The sequence below is a fragment of the Syngnathoides biaculeatus genome, chromosome 2 (assembly GCF_019802595.1).
Source record: "Syngnathoides biaculeatus isolate LvHL_M chromosome 2, ASM1980259v1, whole genome shotgun sequence".
Taxonomy (NCBI): Eukaryota; Metazoa; Chordata; class Actinopteri; order Syngnathiformes; family Syngnathidae; genus Syngnathoides; species Syngnathoides biaculeatus.
Window position 1 is genome coordinate 4,783,703 of NC_084641.1, and position 22,386 is coordinate 4,806,088.

A 22,386-nucleotide genomic window follows, 5' to 3' on the forward strand; every position below is an offset into this window, starting at 1 on the left:
GGGTATCTCATCTCCTTTAATCAAATACTGTAGATAACTCGTACATTGTGCCCACCATGCTTAAAACTGATTTTTCGCTTTTCAAGAAAGTTTTTTGGCACGACATAAACTGGGTTTGTGTTTATCCATTCTGAAAAACACACTCCTCTTAAAACAATATGCAATGAAAGTGATGACAGTTTTTGTTCAGGATCCATTATGGAAGATAAACCCACTGAAGTACATACGTGTAATGATGAGACAGAAAAGACGCTCGAGAACAGTTCTAAAAAATGTTTGATTGGTGATGAGTCAACTATATACTGTAGTCCTGTACTCTACCTAAAAAAATCTCCAGTTATTCGGAAAAAAAGAGTTGATTTAACGAATAGCAAAACTAAAATGGATTCAACCCTACATTATATTTAATTGTGTGAATGTTTTATTTTCTAATCACAACTCTCTTTTGGGGGGTCCGGGGGAGTTCTTACTTCCTGTTACATGTACTGTTGTGTATGTGTTGTATATTGCGTGAATGCTCAGCTCTCAAATTTTAAATATGGTAACGTTGATACAATTTCATTTAAAAAGACTGAAAACAAAAGGAATGACCAAAATGAAAATAAGAGGTAGGGGCTTCGTTTCCGGTTTCCGTCGATGACGTGTCCTTTGCGGCGCTCGTCCCCGCGGCGCATGCGCGCCGCGCTTTGCTGATGTGTACTCGCGGACTGTCAGTCTTGGACTTCTTTTCGTCTTCCGCTGCGCCAAGTAAGCGAACAATACGACTTCCTCTCACAACGCGTCAAGCCTAAAAGCGACGATGCTCGGGATAGCTGCCGTCCTGGTCGCCCTGCTGGCGGTCGCCTGCTCGGGTAAGTCCACCTCGCTTTCTCACCAAAAGCCGCCCGTGCGATAGCCAGTGACGGCTGTTGAATGAAAATATCCACAGCAGCGTAGAGGACAGCTCGTCCATTAGCTCTGTGCACAAGGGCGCTCTCTGCTCTCACCGCCACACAGACCACTGTATACTGTACTAGTAGTACACGCATAAGTTCTGCTTGTTACTAATTACGTGCTGATCTCCTCCAAGTTAAATTTTACATGTGAACCGTGTTGCTTTTGGCGAACTTGAGAAATCATGGAGGGGTCTGAAATTTTCATCGTAGGTGCATGTCCACTGTGAGAGAGATCATCTAAAAAGAAAAATCCCGAAATCACAATGTCTGATTTTTTTTTTTTTTAAACAATTTATTTGTGTTATACAGCTGCAAATAAGTATTTGAACGCCTGAGAAAACCAACGTTAATATTTGGTACAGTAGCCTTTGCTTTCAATTACAGAGGTCAAACATTTCCTGTAGTTGTCCACCAGGTTTGCACAGACTGCAAGAGGGATTTTGGCCCACTCCTCCACACAGATCTTCTCTAGATCGGACAGTTTTCTGGGCTGTCGCTAAGAAACACGGAGTTTCAGTTCCCTCCAAAGATTTTCTATTGGGTCGAGGTCTGGAGACTGGCCAGGCCACGCCAAAACCATGATATGCTTCTTACGGAGCCATTCCTTGGTTTTCCTGGCTGTGTGATTCGGGTCATTGTCATGTTGAAAGACCCAACCGCAACCCATCTTCCATGCTCTTACTGAGGGAAAGCGGCTGTTGCCCAAAATCTCACAATACACGGCCACGGTCATCCTCTCCTTAATACATTGCAGTCGTCATGTCCCATGTGCAGAAAAACACCCCCAAAGCATGATGCTACCACCCCCATGCTTCGCAGTAGGGATGGTGTTCTTGAGATGGAACTCATCATTCGTCTTCCTCCAAACACGCTTAGTGGAATTATGACCAAAAAGTTCCATTTTGGTCTCATCTGACCACAAACCTTTCTCCCATGACTCCTCTGTATCATCCAAATGGTCATTGGCAAACTTAAGACAGGCCTTGACATGTGCTGGATCTTAGTGTATTCCCAACAGTCACCTTGGAAACAGTGGTCCCAGCTCTTTTCAGGTAGTTGACCAAGTACTGTCATGTAGTCCTGGGCTGATTCCTCACCTTTCTAAGGATCATTGAGACCCCACGAGGTGACATCTTGTGTGGGGCCACACTGCGATTGAGATTGACCATCATGTTTAGTCTAATGATTGCTCCAAACAGTAGACCTTTTTTCACCCAGCTACTTGGCAATTTCTGTGTAGCCCTTTCCAGCCGTGTGGAGCAGTACAATTTTGTCTTTGGACAGCTCTTTGGTCTTGGCCATGTTACAAGTTTGAGTCTCACTGATTGCATGGGGTTGGACAGGTGTCTTTATGCAGCTAACAACCTCACACAGGTGCATCTGATTCAGGATAATATATACTGTAGAGTGCAGGTGGACTTTTAAAGGCGGACTAACAGGTCTTTAGTTTGCATGTTCTCCCCATGCCTGCGTGGGTTTTCTCCGGGTACTCTGGTTTCCTCCCACATCCCATAAACATGCAACATTAATTGGACACTCTAAATTGCCCGTAGGTGTGATTGTGAGTGCGGCTGTTGGTCTCGATGTGCCCTGCGATCGGCTGGTAACCAGTTCAGGGTGTAACCTGCTTCCTGCCCGTTGACAGCTGGGAGAGGCTCCAGCACTCCCAGGGACCCTCGTGAGGATAAGTGGCAAAAGAAAATGGATAGATGGATAACAGGTCTTTGAGGGTCAGAATTCTATCTGATAGACAAGTGTTCAAATACTTATTTGCAACTGTATCACACAAATTGTTAAAAAAAAAATCATACATTGTGATTTCTGGATTTTTCTCTTTCACAGTGGACATGCACCTACGATGAAAATTTCAGACCCCTCCATGATTTCTAAATGGGAGAAATTGCAATATAGCAGGGTATTCAAATACTTATTTTCTTCACTGTGCACTTAAAAGTTTGCTTCATCTCACGGTTCGGTTTTATCTCGCTATAAATCTTACGGTATGAGAATTCTTGCAGTATTGCAGGAAGGTTGGGGCGAAGAGGTGAAAGCAGGAAACCCCCAAAAGCTGTATTTCGTTTCTGGTTCCCGCTGGATTTAGTGACAATGACTCGCTGTCAGCAATGGATGTGGTTGCTTGGTAGGATGACAACCATATCTCAGAAGTATTTTTTGCGTGACAGGAGAGACCTGCACAGAGCCGGCCATCACCCCGTCGGCCTACACCACCTCGGATGCCGTCATCGCCACAGAGTCTGTCTTCATCGTGGAGCTCAACCTGGTTTGTGCTAACGGAGTACAGGTACGCTCACAACAAGGCGATGTGCGCATTACGGATAATAAATAAACAATAAAATATTCCGATGTCCAACTTTTTTCTTGTGCATATATGTATATTGTATTATGTCGTGATGTTTGTCTCTTGATGGTAGCCTTACCTCTCTAACCCTCCATGCCTCTTGAAGGGTTATAATGCAACAAAACATTGGCAAACGCGGTCTTTTTTAATATTCCCGTTGATTCACTAGTACGGCGACATCGAGCAGACCCCGCGATGTGACTATCGCGCACGCATACAACGCGTTGACGGTGCTCGAACACAGTGTCTTGCAGCCCCATTAACCACGGGTAATTAATGGCTGCTGACCTTTGCTAACCATGGTGGCCCCTTGCAGAGTGTCACTCTGTATGCTGATGTGAACGGAAGACAGTTTCCTGTGACCAGAGGCCAGGATGTTGGCAAGTACCAGGTAAGATCCTTTACACACACTTTTAAGACTCACTTCATTCATAACCACAAATTGCTTTTCAGATTGATTCCCTTTAGAACGTATAAGTTGTTGGTATTGGTTGACTCCACAAGCGTTTGATACCTTGAAATAAAGGCTGGTGGACTTGCCCATCTCCAATGTTGAAAATTAATATTCTAAAGCCAATGCTTGGGATGTGTGCTTGGCTGTCTCTGGTTGTGTCATTCTGCCGGCAGACTGGACTTTCTGACAGGATGGCAGTCAGCTGAGCAAAAATGTCGATGGCAAGTAAGACCTTGGTCAGTCAGAAATACAAAAATTTGTTGACACAGAAAAGGATTGGGGCCTGAACATTTGAGTAAAAGCCAAAGATTCTTGCCACCACTGAAGGGATTGTAGACGTCGTCGTAGAACCTGAAGATGTGTTTGCATGTGGTCTAGCCTGCCTATATGGGTAAGCTGCAACCACTCTCATCCGGTCAAATGGGGGAAAAGCACCAACCTTCCATGTGTCTTTCCAAGTAGTACCTTGACACACTCCATTTTGCTGCAGTCTGCATTGATTTATCGAAAATATCTGAGAATTTGACAAAGAGGGCTGGGGTATAATTCACCTTTTAAACACCCTGACTTTTTGAACAGTTTCATCTTTATCATTGTGGACTATCTGGGTCTTCTCCCTCATGTCGGTCATCAAGCCAACATTTGCTTCTATTTTTCAGTTTCCAGGCATCTTTTTTGAACAATTTGTAGGTTTGTCACAATTTGATGATGTATGTCGGAATAGTGCCCCATGAGTGTCCGTACTGCACTGGTGTCGACTGCATTTATATATACGATTCAGAATTGTACCGCCACGTTTACATGAAAAAAAAAAGATACTCATCACATCGGGTGGAAAAAAAAAAAAAAAAAAATCTAAATTGACCTGCAGTGTGAAAATAGCCAAATTTGTGGAAATTGAAAGTTTCACTACTTGTACAATTACAGCATGATAACTTATAACCTTTGTACATTTCCAAAGTCGTGTCCCCAACAAGAAAAAGGAAGAGCTGTCTGTAGTTCTCCATTTTGATTGCCATTTGTTGTATATTGTCCTCACCGTCCTGGTCAAGGTTTCTGTTTTGCTCAAATGCTGTTATGGCTTTGATTTGGTCTCAGGTGTCCTGGAGTCTTCCTCACAAACAAGCCAGTTCTGGAACTTACCAGGTCAAATTCTTTGACGAGGAGTCCTACAGCGCCCTGCGCAAGGTTAGCGGTAGATGCTAAGCTATTTGAGTCATTGAGTTTTTGGCGGGTTCTTGTTTGAAATGAATATTTGCATCTTTTGCAGGCCCAGAGAAACAATGAAGACGTCAACGCCATCCAACCTCTATTCTCGGTCAACGTGGACCACAGGGTAAGTCTTAGTTGATTTATCTTCACTTCAGGAATATCCAGATCAACAGCAGGAATATCTTGTAGCTTTCTAGAAACAAATCCTAAAACGTTAGCTTTTGAACTCTCATCAACTATTCAATACGTACTTTTTGCTCTACACAGCTAAAGAGCAAAATTTGTAATGGGGCTTCTCCTGCAAAGATTAGTTTCATCCAGAAAATCAAAATCACAAACATTGTGATAGATATGTGTGTGAAATAATTTTGATAATAAAACGATCATGCTAAACACAGTTATGGGAAAAAAAAAAAAAGATACAACCACATTTGTTTCTTGTTCATTTTAATGCCTAGTACCGCGGAAGTTATATTACATAAACAGTACAAGGAGCCCAACAAAAGTGCATGCTTTATTGTATTCCTCGAGTTCAGTTATCAAGAAAAGTGTGTAAAATTGTGAGATTTCAACTTTTTAATTCAGCTTTATAATCTTTTTAGTTGTCATCATTCTATTTGTCTAGACAAATGTGAATTTAGTACTATGAGGCATTATAACTGAACAAGACATTAGGGTGTGTGAATGTATTTTTCCATTTGATTTATAATGCATTATAATGCAATAAGATTTTAAATAATGGTTTGCCCGCATAATAACATGGCCGGTGGTTCGTTTGACAGATGATACTTGTAGTCGTGATTCTGGCGGCTAATGAGACAAACTAGAGGTACTAATGCTCATTTCCAAACTTACTTCCAGTTCACATCAACGCGACCAATGAAATGTTATCAAATTCAGTCTTGTAGTTCATTTTTGTCATTGTATTTTTCATTCTCCCATAAATATTTGAAATCTGAAAAATCTGGCCCTTGTTTCCCTTTTTTTTTTTTTTAAGTTAAAAAAAAATGGTAACATTATTTTTTGTTTGCCAGTTAAAAAGGGAATGAAGGAATGTCACAACTTGTCCACCTTTTTTGTCAATTTAATTAGAATTTAGCACTATGGCTGGGTTGCACGTAACGTCACGCTTGTTCATCAGGGTACTTGAATGCCATTGTTGCAGACAAGGAGTCAGCTCTCCGTCGTCATCATGCCAGATTTTTGTTGCGTCTAAGGATGTGGAAATCATGGAAACAGACATTGGGAAGCGATTTTTCCATGTTCCAAAGATTAGATTGCATGAAGGAGAAGATAGAATGGGATTCATAAAATGAAAAAAAAAAAAAGGCAACAAAAGTGGCTTGCAAATATACGACGTGCAGATCTGAACGAAGCTCGAGTACACAAGGCAAATGGTTATTTGAAAGTCTGTTCTGATCATTTTGTAAGCGATAAGCATGTGTATTTATAGTGTCCGGATATTCTACTTCACGGAAGTCTTTCAGATCCTTTGAAAGTACGTCGTTGTGGAGAGTATACGGATCTATATCTTCACATCACAGAGTTTGATCTTCTGTACATATTTACCCTTGGCGACATCATCGAGTGAATTAAAGTAGGCAGAAAACACCCGCCGCTCGCCACTTACACATGGGTCTGTGGACGTTGCCATGGTGATGTCGTCTGCAACACCTAGCTTGTCTGTAGAAATGCCGGCGATTATAACGTGATTGCAACCCAAGAATAGCAACTGTATTCGCGGTGGTGTGACTGTGCCGTTGTGGTTTCAGGGCGCATGGAATGGCCCGTGGGTTTCCACTGAGGTGGTGGCGGCCCTAACAGGAATCTTGCTGTACTACATAGCCTTCACCGCCAAGAACAGCATCCAAGCGTAAACATCCACACTCAGATCTACGGAGACTGAATACGGCGGCTCGCAAACATCTGTTTTGGATTCAGCGACTGTCGGCAGTCTGGGGGATTGTTTTTGTTGTTCTATTCAGACTGTGTCTGTATTTGATCTCAGATGAACTTTACATCAGTTATTTTTCTTACACTTGGGCCACCAAGCAGGACAGCTTGGTAAGATGAAACGTCAAATCAATAAATGAGTTCTTTTGGTCTTCCAGTCTACTATAATTGATTTCTTCTTCCCTTAAATATTTCACTTACGTTGGCAGATGTCCCATACGCATCAGATTTTGTCATGAAATCTTTGTTAGCTGTAGCAGGCCTTTATACTGTCCCACCCCCAATAAGAATTATATTTGCGTATTCTTTTTTACTGTCACTATTTGTTTTTTTCAGTCCATTTTCCAAGTTGCTTATCCCCACAATGGTTGCAGGAGTGCTGCGGAGCCTATCCAACCTAACTTTGGGCAAAAAGACACCCTAAATATGTCAGTCGCAGTGCACATGGAGACAGCATCACTGAGTGGGAATTGATCCCAGGCTTCTTGGACCAAAGTCAGGCGTGTGTACCACTACCCTGTTAGTGACACTGCTATATTTGTGACATCGAAGGGGTTCCCAAGAGCCCCTATTAGCCAAATTTAGTTTTCCTCAGATCCAAGCAAGCAAAAGTGTTTTGTTTTAAATACAACAGGTGCAGCTTGGATAATCAGCCATATATAGTGGAATGTCATATAATGAGACTATTAATTTAAAAAAAAAAAAAGTCTGGTTATTTGTTTCTCTAGCCAAAAAAAGTCAATTGGTGCTTGGTCTCCAGAAAATTTTATGTAGCTCACTGGGGGGGCTGGTAATTGTGCTGATTTGGACTGTGAAATTCTGTATCAGTTAGGTTTATAGTAACATTTCCATGGGAGACTAGCAGTGAGTTAGATTGTGAATTAACAGGAATTCCAAATGAACCAGTGACACTTTATTGCTCCCAAAATTAATTACTACCCATAGTGTCTCTTGTCATGTTTATATTCACAACCCATTGACAGAAGGTACTTAATTGACCTGTTGCTTGTCATATAACAGATTAAGTCACGAGACACACATTAAGTACATTTGTGCAAGATCATTATTCTAGTGTGTATCCAAACCATGTTGCGTTATTGATACACGCTGTGCACTTGGGCTCTCCACTTGTGAGCTTTATTAAGAAAACAACGTAGTAAGAAGCGGGCATCAAGTCCGCACGGTCAGATGGCCTCCACAGTGTCACAAAATCCAAGCTGGCACGTTTCACAAAGGTTTTCCTCCAGGAACCGGCCCAGGCAGTCATCCGTGCCGCACGCGCACGGCACTTCCTGTTGTTGGCCCAGCGACATCGCGTGTGCATCCGAAGAATAATTCCATGTCAGTTCAGTGCCTGCTTTCACCACACTAAAACGCAAATGTACACGGAAAGACATATTTGGGCCCCATCAAAGTCATTATGCCTATGTTACATGTCATCTTCTTACCTGTCGGTGAAGAATGCGATGATCGGGAAGTCGGGGTCGTGCGAGTCTGTGAAAACGTTCTGAATGAAAAGGTTCGGCCGACAACTGTGCTGCAGGAGACGAGAGAGAGACGCTCATTAACATGAAGAGCTTGCTATATTTGGGAAAACAACCACCCTTAAAAAGGAAAGTGGGGGGAAGGGCTGATCTAAATGAACGGGACAAAGTCGTACTGTTACGAGAATAAAGTCAGGTGCTCTGGGGGGGGGGGGGTGTGACGCTTAAGCCCCTACTGCTTAGACGCTGCTCATTAACCGTGTGATGGATCATTATAACACACAAAACCCTCCACCAGGATAAGGTTATGCTATTTAATTGCATTTTATGGACTACATTGTAATTGGATTCCACCTACATTGAGGAAGCGGCTAACGTTTCCTTCCTTTCTGGCATCAAGCAAATAAACATCTTCTGCTTTCAGGGCTGTCTTCAAGCTTCTTTCGTTGCCATCATCCTTGTTTGGGGTCACCAAGGCTTTCTTCACTTTGTCTTTGTTTTCATGTGCTTGGACGTCGCCGGGTTTCTGAATTACCGGAACGTGCAGTGGGGGTGAAGTAGGGGAGTCAGGGTTTTCCAGCAAGTTGCTCCCCTCCAGTACAGGGGGGGCCAGCCACTCTGTCACCACCTCCACCTCGTCATCTGACGGCAAGTCCACTCTGCTGAGTTTTGGGGGTGGAGGCTCAATGGACCGTAGGACCCTCTGCATGATCACACCTGAGGATGTCAAAACAAATATGTTCTTTTACTTGGAAGAAAAGGGATTCAGAAATCTGTATTCATCCCTGTGGAGCAATTAAAGCACTATTACTACTCCTTGACCAGTAAAGCTGCTTTTACACTATGTTCTTGGTAGCAGTGGCAATGCTGTTTCAGGACCCTGGACAACACAGGGGTGCGGGATGGGCAAATAGGATTGCTGTGGATGCCCCAAAAAATTGCCATGGCAGTCACAATGCAGGTGGGGAAACCTCATCAACTGTAGTAAAATGTGGTGAACGTTTGAATAATGGGTTTTTGTGATCCAAAAGATGTATTACGGATTAGTCAGTCAAACATTTATTGGGCGGCAGTATCCAAGTGCCCCCCATTGCGCTGACACCGACACTGGAGCCGCATAATAAGCTTCATTCGACTTTGCCAGGAACGCAAACGTCGTTTAGTGCTCCATTGTGCCCACAATTTCATCCATACAATGTGAACAATCTTATTCGTAGGTCAAGGGCCAGTAGGATGCCACTTTCTAGCATCCGTGGTAAACTGCAAGCCAATGCAGATTTTTCATTGAGCCTCCCGGCAGCATCAGTCCCATCCCAACATCCTCGACAAATATCATGATAGGCTGTGAGAAAAAAAATCTCTAAAATCCCACAAACTGGGGCTGCCTGACGGCCGGCAACATCAGGTAAACTTAGCCTAAGAAGTGTTGTTTGTTGTTACCTGCATATGCACACACAAACGTCCCCGCATCCAGGTCATCACGGCAACGGACGCCCCAGCCACAGCGCTCCGTCCAGAACACTTGCAGGCGGACTCTGATTCCTCTCTGTACCACTCGATTCTGACAACGAGCCCGATCGCAGCTGCACCACGGCCCACACTCAAACCACCTGAAATTAAAATAGAACCCTGTAGTGGTTTCATTTTAAGGTGTGGAGACAACATTGGGAGGCCACTCGCAAAAAAAAAAAACACTACACTGTTAAAAAAACTATGCAAGGATATATTGTACCTGTGAATGAATATCAGTAAAGCACACTGCATGTCAAATGTAAAATACAAATAGTCGCAGGCACAATGCAAAAATATTTACATAGTTACACTGAACTGAGGAGCTTTAACTAGTTGGACCAAATCTTTTGCTAATTCAAAAAAGTGACTTACTGACTTCTTGTGGCATCAAAGGAAATGTTTTTGTGTGTGTGAGAGAGACCATCAATCATTGGTGGATTTTTTTTTGTTCAACTTCTGTGCTGTCAATGTAAAATAATGTTTTTGAATAAGGGGTTGGTATTTTTTTGTCTTTAGCAAATTTGTTGATAAATTTAAATAAATCAATGCTGATCCATCCATCTATCCATTGTCTGTTGCGGTTACACTCCGGTCGTGGCCGAGCTGGAGCTCATCCCAGCTGACTCTGGGCGAGACGCGCCTCCGACAGATTAATCGACTTTAAAAATAATCTTTAGTCTCACTGACTGTTGAGTCCTTGGTTTTGTGGTCAATTTACCCAGATGCCAAAGGCTGGGTGAGTCTCCGGTAGCAGTAATGCTTCCCTGCCCGTGTCATGGCAATACAGGCACAGCGTCGGCCATCTAGACATCCGTCCGTGCAATCGCAACACGCGTCGAAGACGGGGCCGCGGGTCAGGAAGCAGCCGTGCGGCCAGCGCTCCTTCCTGTAGCGGAATTCGGCTGGCTGGGAGTCACCGGGGCCCGGGAGCAGCTCCACCGGGGTGGGCTCAGAGCCGCGGCTCAGGTCTATCTCCGGGATGTGTTGGCTGCCCTGGACCGTAGAAGGGTCCAACTGCATCGCCGTGTTGAAGGAAAAATTATCCAGCTGGAGGACAGAGGAAGAAAGAGCATTTGAAAGTCACCCCAAAATTCATTTAGTGGCTGTTTGAGAAGTAATCCCAGTATTTTGGTTCTAAACTTTTCCAACATGCTGTCAAGGAGGAACACTCGAGAAAGTTCTCTTATACGTGACAGGAAAATAAATATCAGGGCTACTTGAAACAATTGCAAAGCTTTTGTTTGGTCAAAAGGGTCCATGCGTTCAGTACAGTTGAAAGTCATTCAACAATACCTCTAAATATTAACTAAACGATTAATGAAATCGTGAGATGAATTGTTACACATAATCATAATATAGTTAGCATTACCAAACCCAATGAGAATCAATAAGTAATCGGACCAATAAGCAATTTCCATAATGGAATCGTAATTCTTGATCAATTCCCCTCTCCAACAGCTGCAAATCCGCAACTCTCCCAGAAAGCTGCTGACCTGAAAAATGTGGCAGCTGTCTGTGGCCAATAAGAAGCACATCACATCATCGTAGTTCTGGAGGCTGCGACCGCAGGGAGCTCTGTAAACGACGTCCTCGTGACCTACGTCGTTCTCGCCCTCATCCTCACTATCTTTCCACCGACACCCGCCGGATGACACGAGCGGAGTGGCCGCCGTCCTCTTGAACCCGCACAGCAGAGGCACCTTCAGCGGGTCGTGGGCCCAGTACGGCGATGCGGCAGGCAGAGACGGCAAGCACATCTGAAGGAAGGAAAGCGGCCGGAGAACAGGAAGCGCATATTGGAAGTGAGGTGCGCCTTACCTTCCGGCACACGTGACTTTTGTACGGCGGCAGGGGAGGCAGCAGCGGCAGATCTTCACGGGCTGAAGGAGGAGGCGTGGGCGGAGAGTGGCGAAGCTCGCGCTCATCACCTAAGCAGGAGTTGTTCCACATCTTTAAGACTTACAAAGTGTATTTATATTCCGGCTCAAGAACATCCAAATAAATTATGAAATAGACAGGCCCAGATTCCATTTTGAAAATATCTGATAAATGAATGACAAATCATTGAATCAATGTTTCAGATGAAAGAGAGAGATTTTTTGTTTCACACAAAAACACTTGGACAAAAACATTTTACATCAAACAAAGTGTTGTCCAATCCATTCGTTCCTTTTCCCAAAGGCTTTTCCTCTCTAGGGTTGCAGCTGACTTCAGCCGAGAGGCAGCTGGGTACACCCTAAACTGGTTGCCAAACTGTCACACTCCCAATCACACCTACGAACAACTTCGTCTTTGGTTGACATACCACGCATGTTTTGGGGACATGGAAGGAAACCGGAGAACCCGGGGAAAAGCCACACAGGCATGGGGAAAACTTGCAAACTCCACACAGGAGAGGCCAGATTTGAACCTGCTGCCTCATAACTGTGAGGTAGATGTGCTGGAAAGTGAAATCAAGTTTCTTTCACACACTGCATTTGTCTGCCATAAATTGAAATGTCAGCCAAGGTCACTTCATGAGCTTCTGATCCGTATTATTAATCATTATTTGAATCAGCTACACTGTACTGTACAAACTCCCTCTTGAACAATGTTATCCTTATCCCAAAAATACACCGTCAGAATTTCTGGCAGTCAAGTTTAAAGTTTCTCACAGTTAGCTCCCATTGCCTTGACTAGGCACAGATTCACATTGGTCAATGTGCAATCAATTTTAATAGACGTGAACAGTCGTGATGAAAGGATAGTGTTTGTGGGGAAGGGGTCTTCAAATTGTGCATATTTTTGGGCCACTTGATTTAAAAAAAAAAAAAAAGACATTTCAAATTTAAAAAGGGGCCATTTAGGGTATTTGCTGTTTACCTGAACCAACGACTTGATGAAGCACGGGAGTGTTCCCCACAGGTGACAGAGCCGCCCTCTCCAAAAATTCAAAGAGCTTCAAAGCCTGAAGCCTTTCTAATGAAACACAACAAGTTCAGACAGCACTTAAAGTCAACGCCAGGAACGAAGAGGGGACGGAGAAAACCTTTGTCGCTTGCTGTGTTCGCTCTCAAGACATCACGAAGGTGAGCCAGGTGCTTGAACATCACGCCAAACGCCTGGTCTACATTCTCTTTGGACCAGAAGGCTTTGGCCCGAGCTAGGAAAAACAGAAACACATCAAGTCAGAGTCAAGTGGACCACATGTGCACTACAAATACGCAAACAAGCTAAAACCTCACCAACATCTCGATGATCCAAAGAATCCTCCATTTGAATGCAAGCGAATGATTTAATAGTAGTGTGAAAATGCAGTGGCTAAAGTCAAAATGGAAAGACCACGAAGGATTAGCATTAGCTGAAATGCTAACTGTAAATTAAATGACAACGGCAATTCTTCACCGATTTTGAATATCTTCCTCAATTATCGGGGCAGGTTGAGTGTCATTGCTTGATCGCAATTCCGCCTTTGTCCCATTCGTGACCGTACGATGCATTAGCATTGCGTTTCTTTTCTTCCTCACTGCGCTCGTCGGCCACCGTACACATGGTAGACTTTCCTCTTTAGGCTCGCGCGCGTACTAATCACAGTAGAAAGGAGCTCAAATTTAAATTGCAATGAAAACTTGAACAATTGGATACCTGACATTCATACGCCAAGCAAATCAACATAGACTAACGCGCTTCACCATAAACATACTTTTCTCTGTAATAACAGTTAGGAGCTTTCGTTCCCGACTCTTATTTCTATTACATGGTGCCATTTAATTGCAAACATATTGTAATTGTACATACATTCTTTTATTCATAACTTTTTCCTGCGTGTCTAAATAATGGGACAAAATTCAACCAAGCCAAACATTAGCTTTCGACCGTCATCGCCCACAATAGCTTTTCACCAACAAACTGCTCGCCGCTCGCCACCTGACTTTTTTTTTTTTTTTTTACTGCCTCGGGTCTTTCTACTAGAAATGGTCGGTTCTAAACAAAGAAAGGCTGTCGTCATAAGTAAACGTTCTCGCTTTTTCCGCCATGCGTTTGGAGAAGTTACGCAAGTCCGACGTGTTGGAAAGAAACGAGGAGCCTCGGTGAAAGGTCAGATTATGTATCTATGTGCATGTATTTTGACACACGTATCCACATATGTATGTAGATTAGGTGGGTATGTGTGTTAACCAGTGAAAAGATACGAGTATCGCAAGACTTTTTTTTTGTCTGCTGTGAGATCATAAAACCGGATTTCGCCATACTGGTTAGGTGAATGCGAGTAGACGGGTCAAGGCTGCATTAGTTTTGTTACGTTCGCGAACGAATTATTTTACTGAACGAACTGAACCAAATTAGTTTATGAAATGATTGGTACGTTTTGCTTGGCCGCCACCTGGCGGCGTGAGACCAGCCAGTCGCATAGGAGCAGAAACGGAACTGTTAAAGCGTTCTGTCGCTCATTTCTGAATCTTCTTCTTGTTCTTTTCCTTCCGGCTTGTCCCGTTGAGGGGTCGCCACAGCGTGTCATCTTTTTCCATCTAAGCCTATCTCATGCATCTTCCTCTCTTATACCCACAGTCCTCATGTCCTCCCCCACCATATCCATCAACGTTTTCTTTGGTCTTCCTCTCGCTCAGCACCCTTCTCCCAATGTACTCACTCTCGCCTCTGGACATGTCCAAATCATCAAAGTCTGCTCTCTCAAACCTCGTCTCCACAACATCAAACTTTGGCTTTTCCTCTAATGAACTCATTTCTAATCCTATTCAGCCTGTTCACACCAAGCGAGAACCTCAGCAGCTTCATTTCTGCGACCTCCAGTTCTGCTTCCTGTTGTTTTTTCAGTGCCACCGTCTCTAATCCGTACATCATGGCCGGTCTCACCACTGTTTTATAAATTTTGCGCTTCATCGTAGCTGAGACTCTTCTGTCACATAGAACACCAGACACTTTCCGCCAACTGTTCCACCCCGCTTTGACCTGTTTCTTCACGTCCTTACCACACTCTCCATGGCTCTGTATTGTAGACCCCAAGTATTTGAAGTCATCCACCCTTGCTATCTCTTCTCCCTGGAGCTTCACTCTTCCTCCACCGCCCCTCCCAGTCATGCACATATATTCTGTTTTACTTCAGCTAATCTTCATTCCTCTCCTTTCCAGTGCGTGCGTCCATATTTCTAATTGTTCCTCCGCCTGCTCCCTGCTTTCACTGCAGATCCCAATATCATCTGCGAACATCATGGTCCAAGGAGAATGGAGTCTAACCTCATCTGTCAGCCTATCCATTACTACCGCAAACAGGAAGGGGCTCAGAGGAGATTCCTGATGCAGTTCCACCTCTACCTTGAATTCTTCTGACGCACCTTCGGCACATCTCACCGCTGTTCTGCTGTCCTCATACATGTTCAGCACTATTCTAACATATTTCTCCGCCACACCGGACTTGCACATCCAGTATCACAGTTCCTGTCTTGGTACTCTGTCATAGGCTTTCTCTAGGTCTACAAAGACATAATGTAGCTCCTTCTGACTTCTGTACTTTTCCACAAGCATCCTCAAAGCAAAATTTTGCATCTGTAGTACTCTTTCTAGGCATGAAACCATACTGTTGCTCGCATATAATTACTTTTGACCTGAGTCTAGCCTCTACTACTCTTTCCCATAACTTCATTGTGTGCCTCATCATCTTTATCCCTCTGTAGTTTCCACAGTTTTGCACATCGCTTTCTTCTTAAAAATGGGGACGAGCACACTTTTCCTCCATTCTTTTGGCATCTTCTCTCCCAGTAGTATTCTATTGAATAAGATGGTCAAAAACCCCAGAGCCACCTCTCCAAATTGCTTCCACACTCATTTCTGAATACGTACAGTATTCGAAGCAATGACGTAGAATAATTCTACGTCATTGATTCGATAACTGACAAATGAGCAGCCAGCGTGCAGGCAGGGACGGGACTAATTTCCAACTTGCCAGCCATGTCACTCACTCAGGCGAATGACCAATGAGCAGCCAGCGTCAGGCACCGCTGTACATTCAGAGGATTCGTTCATTGAACTGGTGTACTAATGAACTGAAAAGTAATTAGTTCTTTTGTGATACACTAAGGTGTGATGTACGAGTACGATGAGTGATTAGTTTCCGAGAGAAATGACATACTGCGCATTAAGCATACTCATGATTGATTTTTAACAGCTAGCCCTGATTTCATCGCAGGGATAGCTTTCAGTAGCAGCCATCCATCCATTTTCTTTGCTGCTTATCCTCACAAGGGTCACGGAGAGTGCTGGAGCCTATCCCAGTTGTCAATGGGCAGGACGCGGGATACACCCTGAACTGGTTCCCAGGCAATCGCAGGGCATACGGAGACAGAACACAGTCTCACTCACAATTACACCTCGGGGCAATTTAGTGTGACCAATTAAGGTTGTATGTTTTTGTAATGTGGGAGGAAACCGGAGTGCCTGGAGAAAACCCACGCAGCACGGGGAGAACATGCAAACTCCACACAGGCGGGGCCGGGATTGAACCCGGGTCCTAGGAACTGTCGCCCTAAGTAGCAGCCATATCTTCCTAATTTTGAGTCAGTTGAGCACATGAAAACAAGCACACACACTTAAAATGAGTTATTAATAAATGTAAATTTGTACACATTCATATCATTCCCTCTGTGTCTCTAATGTGCTCATGAGTTTTTTAATTTCATAATAATCCATCCATCCATTTTGTACCGCTTATCCAAATGATCTAAGGCACATAGATCTACAGGTAGATTGAGAGCTTCACCTTTCGGTTTAGAATGAATACATTGGTAAAGAGTTGCATTCTCGTACTTTAGATGACTGCAGTGCGGCGGTCCGTCAGTGAGGCATTGTGGGCAATGTGTGCTGCCGATGCCATGTCCATGCCCGTCCACTGGTACTATAACATTCATGACATCAGGAGGGACTTTGACGGGTGGATATCTGGCTTCAATTCACCCAGAATCAAACACCCGAGCAGCATCCTCAGCCTGTCCAACACCGGTGAGCATCAGTCCTGTTTTTTTTTTTTTCCCAAGTGTTCATCGCAGAGCTTTTTCAACAACAATTGATTGTGATTATGTGACGAAGCCGGTAGCGGCCGCGCCTCCTTGTCATCTGCTGCCGACCGACCAGAGGTGGTGGGCAACATCATCCTTCATGACAAACTGAGCTTTTGGAAATCTTCCAGCCGCTCCATCCACTATCACCAAGGTAGCGTTTGGCCGTAACACACGTGCACTACTTCCAGGTGGCAAAAATCCAAACTATCTCTTATGGTACCACGAGGAAACAAACCCTTGCAAACAGACTGATTCGTTATTTTAGCCTTCTTCTCAGTCAGCGCAGTTGAAATGGGTGAAGTATCAGTCCATAAGTTTTTGCGTGTGATAGAATGCTTAGAAGACAGAATGGTGGTCGAGTTGGGTTTCAAATTGATTAAAAAAAAGTAGACATGGTGGAAAGTCTAGTACATACATAAATACACAAGCTAATTTTTTTTCTGTTGCTTGGAAGGAGGCCACAGACTTGCTCTTGTGATGCTGAAATGGAAAGTGCACTGTAGAACTAACATGTTCTAGTAGGCTAGCCATTTTGTTTTAGTCATTGACTCATAAAAAAGACACAAGCAAACATTGAAATCAATATACAGTACATAATTGTGGGAAAATGCCACAAACCTGATGATGGAGCTTTGATCCACCGTATGTCCTGATTCAAGTGGCCACTGGGGGTTGGAAGACTTCAGATTTTTGTGATCTACACTCAGGTGACAATAGTTAAGTCGACTTTGATTTATCATCATTTTTTTTCAGTTATCAACTCACTGCGCCCACCTCCAAACATGTTGTTTATTGGTGTTTAATGTATTGAGTCTGCATGAGAGGAAAAATCTTGCGATTTTGTGACATTTGTAATTTCCCCCAAATTATTAAACAGTGGTTGTTCACTTTCGCAAGCATTTTTTTTTTTTTTGGTTGAAACAGGTAGAACAATGGTGAAGAAAAGCATAAAACAAAAATAGGTTGTTGTCATGCTTTGTTGGGAGAGTTATGATTTGTTTCTCTTTGTGGATCGCTGGCAACTTCAGAGCGACCGCCCTCGGCTCAAAGCGTACCAGTTCCTACCTGCTGTGATCGCCTAGCGGTCGCCACGAATCACCTGGGAAGCCAAGTCTATTCTCATCCTGGACTCTTGCGAGCCCAAACAAAGGAAAAAAGGGAGGGGACGGGGTGGGTGGCCCATGGCCACCTGGCTAGTGTGCGACCAGCAAGGGCCTGAAAACAATGCACGCGCAAATATGGAGAGCACAAAAAAAAAAAAAAAAAAAAAAAACAGTCAGCGTTTAAATAACGCTGAGGGCGTATCCTAAAGAACCAGGGGAAACGGGAAGGGTGAAAACCACACCTCTGGCTGGCTCAACTCTACAATTGGAACTATTGCAAGATCAAATCATAAACTGAATGATTCCCAACGTTTCTCTCTGGCAGAGAATAATTAACTTTGGTTGTCGCAGATTAGTTCCTTACTGTTTAAAATCATGTTTTGCGCCGTATTAAATCAATATTAAGGCACGATTCTCGAAATCTGTTCAGAAAAAGTTGACAAAGTTTATATAGTTGACATTCTGACAGATCAAGGCTTATATTTAGAATATTTATGCAGTGTTCATGAAATATGAAAACATTTTATGACCCGTTGACAGTAATCACGCAGATCTTGCAGTTCCTCTCAACGCCAGTGGGTGACGCCTTACATCCATGTTCCAGGAATCAAAATTTGATGAGAAGCTGCTACTGGCTGCTACTGCTAAAGGCCCACTTGATGTCTCCTCATCCATTTGCTTGGTCAGGATTAGTGGCACGCTTGGGGAGTCCAGACCTTAATTGTGGGGAATCTGCGTCACCTCACTTGGGAATGTTTGATATAAAGATAAAGCCCAATGATTGTAAACAAAACAGGATCCGGTGGTATCGAAATACAAGATTTTATTCCAAAAGTCTGACATAGCGCAATCGTGAAAGGGCATATTTCTTGTAGTCTGATCTGTGCATTTCATGTTCTTCAGCTGTCTTTTGTCTGTCTGTCAGATATTTACAGTGCTATGTCAAAAGACACAAAAAAATATTAACACGACTATATAAAAATAAATAGCGTTTGGATTCAGATATACTGTGCACAACGGCAATGCAGAGACAGCTGTCATTGCAGTGTGCTAAAATGGACGCGTCAATTAATTGCATCAACCTCGACTGGCTTCTGTCTTGGGATTTTCTTTTTACATCTGATAGCATCCACTCCATTTACCTTCCTCACTCAAAATATCAGGTAGCTTAACTCCAAAACGCAACACGTTTTTGTTAAGGTTTCACTTAAAGTCAGTGGTAGTCAAATGCTTTTCTGCCACCCCACCTATTATTTACAAAAATTAGGAAATGGTCTTTGTCATGTCATTATCCAAGCCGCTTAGTCTCACAAGGGTTGCGGGAAAGCTGGACCCTATTACCCAGCTAGCTTCGGGCAAAAGGAACACTACACCCTGAACTGGTCGCCAGTCAGTCGCAGGGCAGATATCAACACCATCTCGGAGCGGGAATCGATCCCACGCTGCCCGCGCCAAGGGCAGGCATGTGACACCATCAGTGACTCCTGGAAATGGTCTTTGACTTCCATATTTGTATATGATTGTGTTTCATCACAAATCCCACGCATTTTGGCACTGTGCAGGTCTGAAGGCAGGTAACAACACACTAAATGTCTTGTGCGCCCTCCGAGCTGCTCGCACGCTGGCCAACGGCGACTTCAATGACCTCTCGCATCCTGACGCTCGGGCTGCCGTTCTTGTGGACTACATTAACTTCCTGACCACACCTGGCACGCACGGCGACACCTACGCAGAGTCCTGTCACCGTTCATTCTTTTCTGACTGGCAGGACAAAAGACCTACATCGAGCCACGAGGTAGAAAATCTTCATTTGGAAAGTTGGAGAAAAACCAATCTTTTATAGACGGTGAAACTACATTTGAGATCTCCTCGGCAGCAGTGTCCCACTATTCTCTTTGTTCTTTTAAGGTTGTAACGTTTGCAGAAGGGCGCGCCAAGAAGAAGCTAAAATCAGCCCCGGATAGCCAGTTGGATGCCATCGGGTGCCTTACCACGATCCTTCCCTTCGTTCTGCTGTCAGCCTCGACTGATGAGGCACAGGCTGTGAGTGCTCCACTCAGTGAAAAGAAAGCACCATGATTTTACACATACGCTGGATCGCCAAAGACATTTGAATTAATCTAATATTTTCTTATTAATTTTGTACATTTCTGTCAAAATCTTAAACGCAATTCAAATGCAAATACCACAACACCTATTGAATGTAACGCGCCACATGGCCAGTGACTAACAGAAGGAATTGAACTAATTGAGGAACTGTCAAACATAATTTCTGATTGTCAAAATAAAAGTGAGACAAAAGGAAGGTGTTGCTTGGTCATTGAGTGAAATCCAGATGAAATCATTGGGGATCAATTCATCTTTTTCAAGCTTTGGGCGATATCTGGTTGTCCAAGCTTTTACCATGGTTTTCAGTTCAGGTCAAGGGGATCACTTCATTCTCTCCTCTCGACGCCTGTCCTTCCGAAAAGCCCTACATAACACGACTTGGTTTGGATTCCCACTTGTGACGTTTGATCTTTTGAGTCTCCAGGTCTGTGCTGCAGTTGAGTTTGTGAAGCTCTCCCACCCGCACCCTCATGTGCCCGAGTACGTATCTATCTACAGCAGGGCACTTCACGCTGTGCTGGGCGGCGCCAGCGTCCGTCAGCAAGCTGAGCTCGCCCTCAAGACACTGGGAGTGTGGGACGCCTGCGAGAAGTTCAGTCAGCGAGCTGCTAGGTGGGCACTCGGAACCACAGGACTTGTTTTTGCCTCACGGCTCCACTTCCTGCTTCCACAAAGCATTTCCTTTGATGAGATGGAATACATTTTTAGTTATTTAAGCCTCGTGTTTAGGTTTCCAGAGGCGTCTGAGGAACGCCTGCAGGTCCATCAGAGCGCCGTCAGTAGCCTTGGGCTAGCGTGCTACACGAAAGGTGCCAACACAGTACGCATCATTTGTTGTTTTTCTTCCTTCTTTAATGTGACATTCTTTTTGTTTTTCTGAACCTCCAGGAGCTCTTTCCAGCATGTTTTACCTCGCACACCAGTTTCATGATGACCCGACCGCAGGAATTTTGGCCAATGCTAACTGTGGAGGTTTGAACACAAACTTTTGAATCAGTTTAGACCTTGAAAACGTGAATGCGATCTTAATGACTGAATCACATTCATTAGATTTAGCTCATTGCATAATCTGTAACTCCTAAATATCTCTTATTCCCTCTCATTTTCAGGAGAGAACTGTAACCGTGGAGCGGCACTGGGCGCTCTGCTGGGGGCGGGAGGATCGTACACCAAGTACAACATTCCACAGGATTGGAAAGACCAGTTAAGGGATGCTCAGGACTATATTCCAGACATACTCAGGTGCCTGTAGTACTAACACCAACGAAAACACCGCATAGGGGACAGCATCCTTTAAACTTCAGCCATTCTAGTCCCGATTCTTTATTTTGATTCCCGTTTTAAATGAATCTCAACTCAGATTCTTTTATGGGTGCTCTGTCGATAAAGTTTTCGTGAGTTAAATAAAGGGTGTCCAATTTATGAACATCCATTTTAATAGCAACCCACGGCATGGACTACAAACCCAATTCCAATGAAGTTAGGATGTTCGGCATTAAACATAAATAAAAACAGAATACAATGATTTGTGAATCATGTTCAACCAATATTTAATTGAATACACTACAACAAAGATATTTGATGTTCACACTGAAAAACGTTGTTTTTAGCAAATGATCATTTACTTAGAATATTATGGCTGTTACACGTTACAAAAAAAGCTGGGACATGGTCATGTTTACCTCTGTGACATATCACCTTTTCTTTTACATCATTCATTAAACATTTGAGAACTGAGGACACTAATTGTTGAAGCTTTGTAGGTGCAATTGTTTCCCATTCTTGCTTGATATACAGCTTCAGCTGTTCAACAGTCAAGGGTATCCATTGTTGTATTTTGCATTTCATGCTGCGCCACACATTTTCGATGGAAGACACTTCTGGACTGCAGCCAGATGAGTCGAGTACTGTTTTAGTACGAAACCATGCTGTTGTAACAGAATGTGGTTTGGCTTTTTCTTGCTGCAATAACCTGGAACGTCCATGAAAAAGACGTTGGATGGATGGCAGCACGTTTCTCCAAAACCTCCATCCATCCATTTTCTGAACCGCTTATCCATTCAAGGATTGGGGGAGTGCTGGAGCCCATGACAGCTATTGTCGGACATAAAATGGGGTAAACCCCTGAACTACTTGTTGAAAAGCACATATAAACAACAACCACTTGCACACACATTCATACCTACGAGCGATTTAGAGTCTGCGATTAATGG

At 43.7% G+C, this 22,386-nt stretch overlaps 3 protein-coding genes across 5 annotated transcripts; 2 read left to right on the forward strand and 1 right to left on the reverse strand.

The window, feature by feature from the left end:
* The first annotated feature begins 631 nt into the window (after positions 1-631).
* Positions 632-7,065, forward strand: ssr4 (signal sequence receptor, delta). Its single transcript, XM_061828106.1, has 6 exons — positions 632-851; positions 3,119-3,237; positions 3,611-3,685; positions 4,847-4,936; positions 5,019-5,084; positions 6,733-7,065. Exons 1-6 carry the CDS (start codon positions 800-802, stop codon positions 6,835-6,837), a joined length of 507 nt encoding a protein of 168 aa, XP_061684090.1. The 5' UTR covers positions 632-799; the 3' UTR covers positions 6,838-7,065.
* A 969-nt stretch (positions 7,066-8,034) lies between these two features.
* Positions 8,035-13,433, reverse strand: setdb2 (SET domain bifurcated histone lysine methyltransferase 2). 2 transcript variants are annotated; one of them, XM_061827950.1, is made up of 11 exons: positions 13,294-13,433; positions 13,134-13,209; positions 12,938-13,051; positions 12,772-12,867; positions 11,728-11,837; positions 11,403-11,666; positions 10,628-10,956; positions 9,838-10,007; positions 8,756-9,114; positions 8,362-8,450; positions 8,035-8,281 (listed from the first exon to the last, which is right to left on the reverse strand). In XM_061827950.1, exons 2-11 carry the CDS (start codon positions 13,162-13,164, stop codon positions 8,098-8,100), a joined length of 1,746 nt encoding a protein of 581 aa, XP_061683934.1. In that variant the 5' UTR covers positions 13,165-13,209; positions 13,294-13,433; the 3' UTR covers positions 8,035-8,097. The 2 variants fall into 2 exon arrangements, with proteins under 2 accessions (XP_061683934.1, XP_061683944.1); XM_061827960.1 differs by lacking the exon at positions 13,294-13,433 and having other exon boundaries at positions 8,362-8,445; positions 13,134-13,275.
* Positions 12,838-21,846, forward strand: LOC133505106 (uncharacterized). 2 transcript variants are annotated; one of them, XM_061828045.1, is made up of 9 exons: positions 12,838-12,977; positions 16,716-16,902; positions 16,990-17,112; positions 19,627-19,859; positions 19,973-20,107; positions 20,598-20,785; positions 20,903-20,982; positions 21,062-21,145; positions 21,283-21,845. In XM_061828045.1, the coding sequence occupies exons 2-9, from the start codon at positions 16,716-16,718 to the stop codon at positions 21,423-21,425; spliced, it is 1,173 nt and encodes a 390-aa protein (XP_061684029.1). In that variant the 5' UTR covers positions 12,838-12,977; the 3' UTR covers positions 21,426-21,845. The 2 variants fall into 2 exon arrangements, with proteins under 2 accessions (XP_061684029.1, XP_061684019.1); XM_061828035.1 differs by lacking the exon at positions 12,838-12,977 and adding an exon at positions 13,847-13,986 and having other exon boundaries at positions 21,283-21,846.
* The last annotated feature ends 540 nt before the right edge of the window (positions 21,847-22,386 follow it).